The sequence below is a fragment of the Eublepharis macularius genome, chromosome 1 (genome assembly GCF_028583425.1).
Source record: "Eublepharis macularius isolate TG4126 chromosome 1, MPM_Emac_v1.0, whole genome shotgun sequence".
NCBI lineage: Eukaryota > Metazoa > Chordata > Lepidosauria > Squamata > Eublepharidae > Eublepharis > Eublepharis macularius.
The window spans coordinates 182,974,955-182,988,921 of NC_072790.1; the positions used below are offsets into that span (position 1 = coordinate 182,974,955).

At 41.7% G+C, this 13,967-nt stretch overlaps 1 protein-coding gene across 2 annotated transcripts in view; it reads right to left on the minus strand.

Annotated features, from left to right (window-relative positions):
- Positions 1-485: 485 nt before the first annotated feature.
- The window catches only part of CNIH3 (cornichon family AMPA receptor auxiliary protein 3), a 124,095-nt gene continuing 110,613 nt past the window's right edge, over positions 486-13,967 (minus strand). For both annotated transcript variants that reach the window (XM_054986372.1, XM_054986361.1), the window contains 3 exons: positions 4,850-4,962; positions 3,248-3,391; positions 486-572 (listed from right to left, as the gene is read on the minus strand). In XM_054986372.1, coding sequence (XP_054842347.1) covers positions 545-572; positions 3,248-3,391; positions 4,850-4,962 — 285 coding nt within the window. In that variant the 3' untranslated portion in view covers positions 486-544. The remainder of the gene's footprint in view (positions 573-3,247; positions 3,392-4,849; positions 4,963-13,967) is intronic.

Here is a 13,967-nt window from a genome sequence, read left to right on the forward strand (position 1 = left end):
TTTTATCAAGCCAAGACAAGTCTCTTCTTCCCCAGTTATATGAATTATGAGAGCAATTAAACAAATTTTTCCACCAAATACTTGCACTCTACAAACAGAGGGATACATGTTCTTATGAACAGCAGTTTTCTTGGCCACAGTTTCTGTAGGCAGCCACCTTTATTTCCAGCTTCTTAGTGAAGAATGAGTACAGAAACATTTGCTCCCATCACATGCAGATGAAATTATCCTTATATGTGGCTGCCTTTATCTTTGTAAATAGTCATGTTTATTTAGTTTGTGCTGGGAATTCAGAAATCCAGGCTGCAAAATTCAGAGAAGTAAGAGAGAGAAACAGTTTACTCAGCAGTCTGTCACCTCCATGTTACTCCAGTTCTGCTGTTAACTGTTAATCCCAAGGGGTTTTCCTTTGACCTCCTGTACGGCTGTCAGATTCAAAGCTTCCATCTCCTGGCTGCACCCTATGTGCTAAGCATCACTGTAGGCTGGCTTGTCTTTATTCTGCATCCTTTGCTGTTTCCAGTCTTTAATGATGATGTTTGAGTTAGGAACTCACTAAAGCGTAGATCATGCTGAATATGAAGGGAAAAGGTACAGAATGAAAGAATTCTGTTGAGGCATATAGAACCAATTTTACTTTTGTAACCTGTCACCCTCTGCAGTTTAAGCTTGACTCACATGACTTGTTTTCTTCTTTACTATATTTGTGTAGCAGATAATTTCATTGTATCTACACAATATAGCCAATATATTTAAATTACAATGGATTTAACATGACCATTTTTGGCTATTTTTTCACTGCATTCCATGCTGTTTAAATATTTGCTGAGTCTGACACTAAGAAATAAAAACCTTATGCAATATTTGACCTTTGAAAATTCTGCCAGTAATCCCCCAAAGTACAGGCTTAACTTGCATTTAAAAGTTGCTTTAAGAGGCTTTAAGAGGGTTTTCTCCCCCTGGGATGGAAAAAAAACAAGATCAAAGAGAAAAATATTTTGAAAATTGTAATTGTGTAATTGTCCTGTTCCTCCCTTCACCCAGTGGGGACTAGGTGGCAATGACCACCCCCCTTCACCCAGCTGGAAAGGCTCAGAGCAGGCAGCAATGCCCACCCTGTCTTCACCCTGCTGGAGTCAGGAGCCAAGCATGCAGCAATGCCTGCCCCCCCCCCAACCTGCCAGAATCAGGAGCAGAGCAGGTAGCAATACTTGCACCCCCTTTACCCAGCTGGGATCAGGAGCAGAACAGGTAGTAAAGCCCACCGCCCACCTTCACCTGTCAGGATCAGGCACGGAGCAGGAGGCAATGCCTGTTCCTCCCTTCACCCAACGGGGACCAGGTGGCAATTACCACCCCCCTTCACCCAGCTGGAAAGGCTCAGAGCAAGCAGCAATGCCTGCCCCCCTTTACCCAGCCGTAGCCAGGTGCAGAACAGGAGGCAATGCCCCCCCTTTACCTGGCATGTATTAGCCATGGAGCAGGTAACAAAGCCCACCACCACCTTCACATGGCTGAGATCAGGCGTGGAACAGATGACAATGCCCACCCCCCTCCTTCACTAGCTGGAATCAGTGATGGAGGAGGAACAAATGCCTGCCTGCCCATCCTCCACTTTCTAGAGCCTGTTGTATTTTTTTGCCACAATGGGCTTTGTTGCTAGTTTGATATATTTATGTTTAACATAGAGGAGGGGTGTGTGAATACTACTAGTTAATAATTATTTGTTGAGGGGGGGAGGTGGGTGGGTTAAAGGGGGAGAGTTAAACATAACTAAGGCTGAATCCACACTTCTCAAGTTTTCTACTTCCCCCCCCGCCCATTATTCACTTCTCAGAGGGCTGTTCACATACTCTTACCTCAATCCCACCATTCTCTTGCGTCTTTTGCGTTGTGCCTCAGACGAATTTGTCATGCGTTCAAACACTTCTCTTGCGCAGTTCTCACCGTGAATGTGGACAAATAGAAGCGTTTCACAAGGAGACCGCCCCCTTCAAACCACCCCACTTCCATGTTTGCAGCCTTTCCGGAACACCATCCCTCTTTGCCATGCAATTATCAAGCTTCTCCACTCTCTCCACAGCATGCCCGCCCGCCCGCCCCCCCTTTTTTAAAAGGGGACTTTCCCAGCATTGTTGCACAATCTCGGCCATAAATCTTAATCGAGATGCTCCAAAATCCCCCCAGAGACATCAAGGGGTGGCGTCATTTCCATTTCTGTGTCATTTTTAGGATGCCGAACAGTCAGAAATATTGGTGGCTGTTAAAATTAATTTTTTTTACTGTTGAAATTACTGTTATAGCAGAAATCCGTCATGCTAACATTACATTCAAGCATCAAATAATTAGTCTGCCCACCAGAATAATGGTCTGATGGATTTCAAAGAAGAAGGCATAGAATAACATTAACCAACCACAAGCATCATAGGGGTATGGCCTTGCCATAGCAATTTAGCAAAAAATGCTATAGCGGAAATCTGATGAAAAAATGGGGAAAAAATGAACATGATGTCGTCATTGGCGACGTCGAATCTAAACCCACCCCGTATTGCGCGATTCTGCCAGGGATGTGGACAAGTATAGCGCGAGGCAGCGGCAGTAAGAGAAGGGATGTGAACACAGTCTGGGACATTGCAGGATAGAATCCAGCGTGATTAATGCACATGAAAAGCGGAAGTTAGGTAAGTGTGGATTCAGCCTAAGTTTATCTGAATTATATTTGTTAGTAAATATAACCTTTAGTGGGAATGGGTGGGGAAAAGAGGAATGAAGGGATTTAACAATACTATGAAACTTCTTAAACTTTTCTAGTTAGGTTCATTTAATATAATCATATTAATATTGTTAAAATGCGTATACTATTGCTATATATGATCTCATGTTAACTTATAGACTCGAATACATTTCTAGCATTTGTATATAGCTGGTTGAGATACTTGTATAGTCATCTTTGATTTGTTGTGAATTAGAAATAATACTTCAGAAACATTAATGAAAAGAAAATTAAAAAAAAGGATGGCAACGAAAATGTCATATACAAACATCATTAATTTTACTGCTATCATACACCTTTACAAAGAATGGGAGTCTCACCAAAAGAATATAAAATCACATGCCCTGCTAATTCTTTACAAGTGTGTTCTTAGCTAAAGTACTAGTGGTCGCTTCACACCTTTCCACTCCCCATAAGTGCTCCACCCTCTACGGTTCCTTGCCATTTTCCTTTGGAAAGTGAGACAAAGCTTACCAGTAAAGATAATAGAAGAATGAGAGAAGATAGAAAGCTAATTTACACCAGGCCTCTCGTTGACAGTAGCTCAAGGTATCTGCATTCATTACTGCAGGTGGATCATATGCTAGCTCTGAACTGTCTGCTGGACAATGGAAATACCTGCAAGAAAAGAAAACACCTGAAGAGAATCTGCAATATTCTGATTAAAATTAGCCACAAATCTTCATAATAATTAATTTTTTACATCTGTGATTGTACATAGTGTTGTCTTTTATATAATATAATATACCGCCCTTCAGGATGGCTTAACACCCACTCAGAGCAGTTTGCAAAGTATATGTTATTATTATCCTCACAACAAAACACCCTGGCCATTTCCATACTACTTACCTTCATCTGGAATGCTGCGGAACATCGCCAAAAAAAACCCTGTGGAAGATAGCGTCTTCTTGGATAGCTATCTTCCAGGGGCGTTTTGCGGTGTTCCATGGCTTTCCGGATGAAGGTAAGTACTGTGGAAACGGATGGGGCTGAGAGAGCTAGAAGCTGTGTCTGACCCAAAGACACCCAGCTGGCTTCAACTGGAGGAGTGAAGAATCAAACCCGGTTCTCCAGATTAGAGCCCCATGCTCTTAACCACTACACCAAACTGGGTCTCAAACACTGGGTCCTGAACTGCTAAGGAAAAATGTGGGTGTGAACCCTGCTCATTATCTTGGGTCACAAACTGTTCTCCTTCGATTAAACAGCTACAATGCAAACTTAATTCAAATATAAGGTTTTTTCTTCACTGAAGGACAGCTATAGAAATATTATACTAGAAGGGAAAACACACAAGGCTACTGAAGGCAAAAATGAACAAGCAGGATACTGGATTCCTGATCATGGACTTTTCCTGTAAAACCCACAGGTGTTTAACACTGTTACTCCTCTCTTGCACATTCTTCTGGTCAATGAAGGAAAAACTTTATGACAGAATCAGCATGACTGCTCTTAGAAACACAGTCAGGTGTGATCTATGCGTTTATGTGATCATTTGTTCCTTCAAGCATAACACTGCAAATCATGAAAAGAAGAGATAGTGTTGTGGTTGAAATAAAAAGCCATTTCATACAAACTGATTGCCACATGGTGTTCCTTCTGTGTAGGCCTTAGAACAAATGTAGCAGTTGTACTTCTGCTAAGTCTACTTGCTCTTGAGCACATGTAACATCTCTGTGAAATGCATATTTTATTCTGTCCAGCAGAAAGTTCAGGGTGGGGTAGGGAGGCTTTCCCAGATTTGCTACCCAAATTCCTCATCTGAGGATGCTGGGAATTGAACTTGGAACATTTTGTTTGCAATGCATGTGCTCTACCACTGAGATACAGACTTTCTCTGTAATGTTTTGTTATGCAGCAATTAGTATTCAGCATCCTAAGGACATAAGCTGGGATAAGGGTCGTCCCATTTTCCTGGAATCAAGCTCTTGTGCCTTTTGATGGGCTTGACATAGTCACTAAAGAAGCAGAACCTTAGAAGGAAGAACAGGTGGCAGCCCTTAAAGTGTGTGCACACACACACACACACACGTGTGTGTGTGTGTGAATGACCCTCACAGCAGAATTATGACTTACCTCCAAAAATGATAGAAAAGCAGAGGGATGTTCAACCCAAGGGTCAGCCATTCTTGAGCACACAGAAACATTATACAGAAAAGGCTATGGATGGAATATTCTGGCAATACTAGCTGAAGAAAGAAAAAAACAGAAAAGACTGCATAATTGTTGGAAAGAACTCTTTCTTTTTTTTATAAAAATCATCTAGCCTGAAAATTAGCCATATCAGCAAAGTTTTATATTCTGCTAGAAGTCCTGCTTGGGTATACCATGGTACACCAAGCAGCATCACATTTATCAGGACCCTAAGCAAAAGACATTTTGGATTTGGCCTCCCCTGCACAGTCTAAGGCTGAATATTCAGCCACCTGCAACAGCATAAAAAAGAATCCTTGTACTGAGATTCTCCTGTGGCAGAGGGTGGAGGGAGGTGTGTGAGAGATAGAGGACCAAACTAGACAAATGCTAGAAGACCAGTTAATGGACCTCTTGAGTGATTCAGGTTTTTTAAAAAAACAAAAACAATAGATTGCCTGATTCAGAGTTCAGATACAGTGTGAGATGGTGGGGGTTTATCCTTCCCCATGCTGTTTTCCTGACCCCCAAATGATTCTCCAATTTACCTTGTTGGAGAAACACAGGCAATGTATTTGCATCTGCTATGTTTTCTGCAATGAGGCCAATTGTACATCTGGGAGACCATTTGCAACTGAGCAAATGTCATGGAACAAAATGCATCCCCCCCTAATCCCAATCAGGTTTAGGATCACTGGAAATCCTTTATAGTCGCAATTTACCAATTAAAAACACCTGGCCAGATCCATTCACAGACACCCTAGGAGCTCTGCTATTTTGGACCTGAAATATTAGGCATTTTTCTACAAATACAGTTTTCAGTAGATGAATGAAATTATATTTGGAGAAAGCCAAAAGTATTAAATTAAAAGGCAGGCTACAATGAATAAAGAGCATATAGGCAGAACAGATTTGGAACAGGGAAGATAGTCTAAATTATGAATAGATTCACAGCCAAATATTTTACTTCTTCCCGCATGGTTCTCCTTAAGAAAAAAAATATTTTGGTCCACTTGTCTCAGCTGTAATGATGGATCTTGTAACTGAAATCATGACAAGTAGAGTTCCTCAGAGATTGGTCCTGGGACCTGTTCTAGTCAACATATTTTAAAATGATTTGGATGAAGGAATAAAGGGAATGCTTATTAGCTGGTACTAAATTGGGAGGGGTAGCAAATACAGTAGAAGGCAGAGTCAGGATACAGGACAATTTTAATAGGCTAGAAAACTGGGCTGAAACAAAATGAATTTCAACAGAGATAAATGTAAAGTTCTGCATTTGGGTAGGAAAAATCAAATGCATAATTATAAGATGGGGGAGACTTGTCTTGGCAGTAGTATGTGTGAAAAGGATCTAGGGGTCTTAGCAGACCATACACTGAACATGAATCAGCAGTGTGATATGGTAGCTAAATGTCACTGCTGGCATCAGATTTTTAAAAGGCAACACTAATCTTTCAAACAAAGCCCCTTAATATTTAAAGCCATTTAAATATAAAATATATTACCAGTAGCTGCAACTGATTGCAAAGAAGGGGTGAGAAAGAAGTACAAAGAGAACCCCCCCCACCTCCCTGGTATTAGAAATAAGGAGTTCTCAATGAAATTAATGGGCAGGTGACTCAAGGCAGACTAAAAGAAAGCATTCCTTCACATAATGCAGAATTAACTTGTAGAACTCACAGTGTAGTGATGGCCACGACCATTATGGTTGCTACCTAATTATGCACGGTAGAGAATGTGGATGCCCAGGAAGCTAAGCGTGGCCAGCCTTGTGTAGTAATTGGATGGGAGACCTCCAACAAAGACCAGGGTTGCAGAGGGAGACAATGACAAATCACCTCTATTAATCTCTTACCTTGAAAATGTCAGCAGAGGTTGCCATAAGTCAGCTATGACTTGATTACACTTTCCCCCACCACCAGAGAAAGTGGTTAGAGCAAACTTTTTATCCCACTCCCTTAATATTAGAACCTGGGGACACCCAATGAAGTTGATGGGCAATAGTTGCAGGACAAAATGAAATGTTTTAATGCTCAATGAGTAATAAATTGTAGAATTCGATGGCAGTGGATGTAGAGATGGCCACAAGCGTGGATGGTGTTAAAAGGGGATTAGACAGATTCATAGAGGATAGATTCATCCGTGTGTACTAGCCTTAGTGACCCAAGGGAACCTCCATTTCCAGAAGCAGCAGACCTCTGAATACTAGGGCTGTTTTCACACGCGCTCCGAGAGATTGCACAAACTCACAGCATGAAGCATATTCCTAGCACGATCTCCCGGCACAATCCCCTTTAATGGCCCGATGACATCAGAAAAAGGGCCATTAAATGGGATCATGCCGGGAAATCGCGCTAGGAAGACGCTTTTATGCCATGAGTTTCGTGCGATCTTCCAGGCACATGGCCGTGTGAAAACGGCCTAGTACTGGAGGGAACATCAAGGGAACGCCTTGACCTCTATGATCTATTTTACCAGCCTTTCATGGTAACTGATTGCCACTGTGTGAAACAGGTTGCTTGCTGGACTAGATGGGCCACTGGTCTAAACTAGCAGGCCTCTTCTTATATTCTTATGAGGAGGCTTTGGCCTTTGTACCCTGATGAAATCTCTCAAGGGCTTCCTTCCCATGGGTCCAAATGATGAAGATGTCATCCAGGAATCTTAAGTATAGTAGTGGTTCCAGTGGATGGGAGCTGAGGAAGCGTTGCTCCAAGTCCGCCATGAATATGTTAGCATATTGTGGTGCCATGCGTGTGCCCATGGCTGTGCCATTAACCTGTAGATATAAGTTGTCACCAAATTTGAAGTAATTGTGAGTGAGTACGAAGTGACAAAGTTCAGTGGCGAGGTGTGCTGTGGTTTTGTCCGGGATAATATTCCGTATGGCTTGCAGTCCATCTGCATGCGGGATATTGGTGTACAGGGCCTCCACATCCATGGTTGCTAGGATGGTGTCATCTGGTAGGTTGTCAATGGACTGTATTTTCCTGAGGAAGTCAGTGGTGTCCCGTAAGTAGCTGCGTGTGTTGGTGGCATAGGGCCTGAGGATAGAGTCCATGTATCCCGAGACTCCTACTGTGATAGTGCATTTTCCTGAAACAATCGGGCATCCTGAGTTACCTGGTTTGTGGATTTTGGGTAGTAGGTAGAATCTTCCTGGTCGTTAACTCAGGACGCCCGATTGACATCTTCATCATTTGGACCCATGGGAAGGAAGCCCTTGAGAGATTTCATCAGGACTTCAATAACTTTCATCCTACTATCAACCTAAGCCTGGACCACTCTACACAACAGGTACACTTCCTGGACACCACTGTACAACTACATAATGGGCGAATAAATACCACCTTATACCGAAAACCAACAGACCGATACTCATATCTACATGCCTCCAGCTTCCACCCTAAACATACCACTCGGTCTATTGTCTACAGCCAAGCCTTACGTTACAACCGTATCTGCTCCAATGCTCTCGACCGAGACTCACACTTAAGAGATTTACAACAAGTATTTTTGAGACTACAGTACCCACCAAATGAAGTGAAGAAACAAATCAACAGGGCCAGACTAGTACCCAGAAACAGTCTGCTCCAGGACAAATCTAAAGGAACTAACAACAGAACACCACTGGTTGTCACCTATAGCTCTCAGCTCAAACCCATCCAACGTATCATCAGTGAGCTACAACCCATCCTGGAAAATGATACCTCTCTCTCAGAAGCCCTGGGTGGAAGACCTTTCCTTGCCTACAGACAGCCCCCCAACCTTAAACGACTTCTCACTTACAATCATGAATAGGCCAGCAGAGTCACCAGCACAGGTACCAGGCCCTGCAACAGACCCAGATGCCAGCTCTGCCCCTATATCTACCCAGGGAATACAATTACAGGACCCAATGGCATCAACTACACTGTCTCTGGCTCTTACAGCTGCTCATCCTCCAATCTGATATATGCCCTCATGTGCCAACAATGTCCTTCTGCTCTGTACATTGGACAAACCAGCCAACCTCTACGCAAAAGAATAAATGGACACAAATCTGACATTAGAAATGGAAATGTCCAAAAACCAGTGGGAGAACACTTCAATCTACCAGGACATTCCACCAAAGACTTAAAGGTCGCTGTGGTTCAACAGAAACCTTTCAAAAACAAAATCCAACGGGAGGCTGCTGAATTGGAATTCATATGCAAATTTGACTCTGTCAAGCTGGGACTGAATAGAGACTATGAATGGTTATCACATTATCACAGGTAACAGATTTCCTTTACAGAGGCGTGGTCTGGGGGAGCCCAGTGACGCCTGGTGTGGGCTTTCGGGGACCACAGTTCTCTTTGTCAGATGCATCTGGCAGGGAGAGCTATGGTTATCGAAGGCTTATACTACATAGGAATTGGATGCTTTTACTGCTACAAACTAATACGGCAAACTGACTCCACACCAAAAGGAGATGTTTACATTTACTAGCAAAGGAATGTTTTGGTTGCCTCCCCGCTAATTGCATCCTGTCCCCTTCTGATATATGTCTCCTTCTCTCCCCTATCTCCCCTCCTCTTCTGTATTTGACCAGTTTGGATCATGCATCTGACGAAGAGAACTTGATTCTTGAAAGCTTATGCTACAATAAAATTGGTTAGTCTTAAAGGTGCTACTGGACTCTTTTTGATAATGGAGGTGGTGTAATTGAAAGGGGGAAAAGGAGCACAAGGCAGGATGCATAAACTATGGTAGCAAATCCAGGAATGTTAAAAGCACTTACCAATTAAATTATTTTAAGGCAGAAAGCACCAAACAGGAAATAAAGATTGAAAAACATGTAGTATGGTAGTCATTTGCCCATTAATACAGCAATCTTGAAGCTGTAACTCATCACTCTTGCATCTTTGACACCAGCTGTTGAAGCAGTGCCCTGAAAAAAGCCACTGGCATTAAGTGCCTATGTAATTTTGTACAGGCAAGATGGTATCAGAACACTAGCAGAAGATTCCTATGCAGTATTTGACTTTTGACACTATGTGGATACTATCAGCATCTATAATTCCATGCAGCATTACAAGAAACATGTTCTTAAACAGACAATGAGTAACCAGCTCCCACACTGTCCATGATATGTCTCCCATAATGAATGCCCTAATTTGCTGTTAATAGAATATGCCTTAAAACAAAATAAATATAACCACAAGTGGGACTGGGTGAGGTTCCCAGGCATACTGCATGTTTTCAGACACTCAGCTCCACTCTATATATTATGGTTATCAACCCTGAGATGCAAAGTAAATAAATGGGAGTTTTCCTTTCCTGTGAAGCTTCTCTACCTTGGAGGAGGTCTAAAGTACACCAGTTGCTATCATTATAGTGATAAGTGTTTCTCTTCTTGTCTTCATATTTCCCACTGTCCGTACTGATGGACCTCCAACCATATTGGTGACTTATGAAAAGTTGCTTTATGGGACCCATTATGCCTGAGTTCCAAAAACAAATCATCCTCTTTTGATGAAATAAAAGAAAGCAACAAATTCTTTTGTACTGTCAACTGTTCAAAGTCCTAAAACTGGGCGTGAGCAGATTTAAAAAAATCTGACCAAATGAAACTCTGGCATGTAAATAGGATGAGGGAAGACTGGCTAAATCTCACTTGAATAAAAATGAAATATGTTCTTTTTATTCTTGACTCTTCAAAAGTGTTTATAAGAACAAGAGAAAACCCCTGCTGGATGAGAACAAAGATCCATCTAGTCCACTATCCTGTTTCTCACAGTTGCCAACTAGATGTTATGATGAAGCCCACAATTAATGCAATATGACAGTAATCCACTTCCACTGCTGATGCAGTGTACAGTAGCACACTGCCTCTTAGAATGGAGGTAGCCATCACAATTAATAGCTGTTGGTGGATTTACCCTCTATAAAGCTGTCTCATCCCACTTTAAGTCATATTGCAGCAATTATCAAATCTTGTAGTAGCAAGATGTATGGAGAATGGCTTTCTTAAAAGAGAAGATGTCTCCAGATTGTCTCCAAAATCCTTGCCTGATCTCTCTAGATTCTTTCTGCAATGGAAAAATCTGGCCTATCCTATTTGATGAACATGTTAATCTAATAGTTTATGTCAAAAGCACAAACAAGGAAATGAAATGCTATACTACCATTTGGTGAGTAGAACAAGGCTGACTGGGGCTGTGTTACTCTCCAGTGGTTCCCAAGCATGCCATCTTGTGTGGAAAGCAGATGGGATACTACAAATATAACACCTTTATAAATGTTAGTCGAGAGTAGAAGCTTCAAATCTTAGCAGTTTGGGATTACAGCAGAAACTATTAAAAAGATTTATGGAGGTTTGAAGGAAGATCTGTGAGCGCCAGTGAAAGTCAAAGTACCTTTATCAACAGATGCAGTATATCTTTGTCAACCATGCTAGGAAATAATTTCATAAACAAGGTATTCTACATTAGGAAATGAATCTGTGTGTGTATATATATATATATATAAAGCAGATTACTATACTATAGTATATAAGTAGGAAAGGTAGGTAAGGTGCTGTTTGCTCTTCTACTGGGTTGCTTTAGACAGACTCAAACAGATGAATTAGCTGATGTACACTAAATATTTCACACAAGACAAGTGCAGTATGAAAGTATATCCGCACTTGGAGGCATCAGAGACATTATTCCTCTTCCCTTCACCTTGAACTCAAGTACTGGGATATTTGTCCTGTTGTCATAGTAATAGAATCTTTGGCAGAAGTGGTGCCTCTCATCTTCTACTTTGAGCCTCCTGAGAGACAGACAGTACAAGTAAGATACATGTTACTTTCACTCTTGTCTGCATCTCTTCATGTAGCTGCTGTTGGCCCAAACCTTTTTCAATGGTTAGAAAAAACAATATTTGAATTGTCTCTCACTCCCCCCCTCTCATACACATACACACAAATGTACTCCTCCTTTCCACTTTCTATAAGAGCTAAGAACAACTTCTAAGTGGTTGTAAGGGAATCTTCCATTCCAGCAGTTTACAGAGCCAAACCTGCATAGTTTCAACCACAGAATTGCTGCATATACCTTCAGGCCAGGCAATCTAGACAATTCTGCTGCAATGAAAGCAACCATCTTGCTAAAGCTCTATAGGACTGGAGCTTGGCCATACTGTCTGGAACCCTGCACATACCAAGTATGCCACCTTGAGCTGCATGGAAAAAAGGCAAGATATAGATGTCATAAGAGCCAGTTTGGTATAGTGGTTAAGAGCATGGGACTCTAATCTGGAGAGCCGGGTTTGATTCCCCACTCCTCCACTTGAAGCCAGCTGGGTGACCTTGGGCTAGTCACAGCTCTCTGGAGCGCTCTCAGCCCCACCCACCTCACAGAGTGTTTTGTTGTGGGGATTGTTAAATAGTGGGTTCAGATGCTGAGTGACTCAACAAGCTCTTTATTCGATCAGTACATCACTGAAAACATAGGCGGCAAGCCGCACATATATACACAACTTTCATTCCCAAACCATGCCCCAACTATCTTAACATCCAATGAGAATATGCAGAACAGGAACCCTTCATTTGCATCCACTATATACATTATAACTTATTTACAGCTCAGTGATTGGTCTTTATTGTGCCGCCCTGACTGGCTGCTACCAGCAAAACACAACTAATGACAGTGCAGGCTTCAGTACCCTTGTTCGAGCTAGAAGCTTAACCAATACATAACAGGAATAATAGTAACATACTTTGTAAACCGCTCTGAGTGGGCATTAAGTTGTCCTGAAGGGCGGTATATAAATCAAATGTTGTTGTCGTTATTATTATTATTAAATAGTTTTTTAAAATGAGTCAATGCAGAATGAAATGATAACAAAGCTGAGCCATTCTCATGACCCAAATTAGACTTGCTTCTTGAAGCAACCTCAGTGAGTATGCTTTAAGGAAGACACATGAAGCGTCTTAGTGCCAGCTAACCATGAGTAAGAACCACCTTCAGACCATGTATGGTTCCATTCCCACAGCTATTTTCTTCATCTGGCATTTCCAATTCTCTCTTCTCACATATGGTACACTATAGGAGAACAAGCCAATTAGTGAACAACATTTGAAGTCTTCATTATCTCTTTCTGAAAATCTGGGAACCTCAGTAATACATCCGTGTGGAAATCTGTGACCTCTGGCAATTTGTTCTTCATTTTAATGTACTAAAACAGATATGTGAAAATCCGTTTTAAAAATGCAAGGCCAGGAAGGAACCCATGGTTTTCAGAGCAAGGAAATAATTGAATTTCACTTCAAGTTCCTCTTGGTACTCAACTACTAGCTAGCGTGATGCACTGAGAAGTATCAGCTGCTGAAGGAACACCTCTGTGAAGATAACAGCCAATTACCCTATTTAACAGCTATTAAGTAGTGCTAATTGCAAGCTACAGACTGCATGCAGGATGGGTTTAGAGCAAACAAGGGGAAGAAGCAAGAGAACCGGATGAAACACGCCAAGTAGCAGTACTTTCAAAACGGTGTGCATTGAACCAGAATAAGCACCCAGCTGGGATGTGCACATAGTAGCAGCTCTATCCCCTCCCCCCACCACCAATGCAGGAAACCTTAAAATCCTGGAGGAATGTTACATGCTCAAAGTTACAAAACACATCTGCAGCTATCTTAGATAACAGAGAACAAATGCAGTGCCTTTCTTTCCATAACCAAGGACGGTTTTACATGTGGTTAAAAAAAGTGGAACTTGTCCCCAAATATGTTGGGCATGAAAAAGATTAGGTTATTGCAGAGAGAGATGACAATATTTTTAAGATCACAAATCCCATTGCCCCTTTTGTCTATTTGAATACAGCACGAATGTATTAGCCACTTAGATGGCAGTGAGTTCCCATAACCATATTTCTCCACTATGCTACCATCAGCACTGACTCCATGTTGTTTGCCACCCAGAATTTAAGGCATTGAACCTTATTTGTGCTTACAGTGCTTCCTTACATTCAGCAAATCTGAGAAAAAGCCTTTCTCCTTTGGCCTTTTGTGACAAAAGAGTACCCACTTAAAATACTATCTATGCATTTA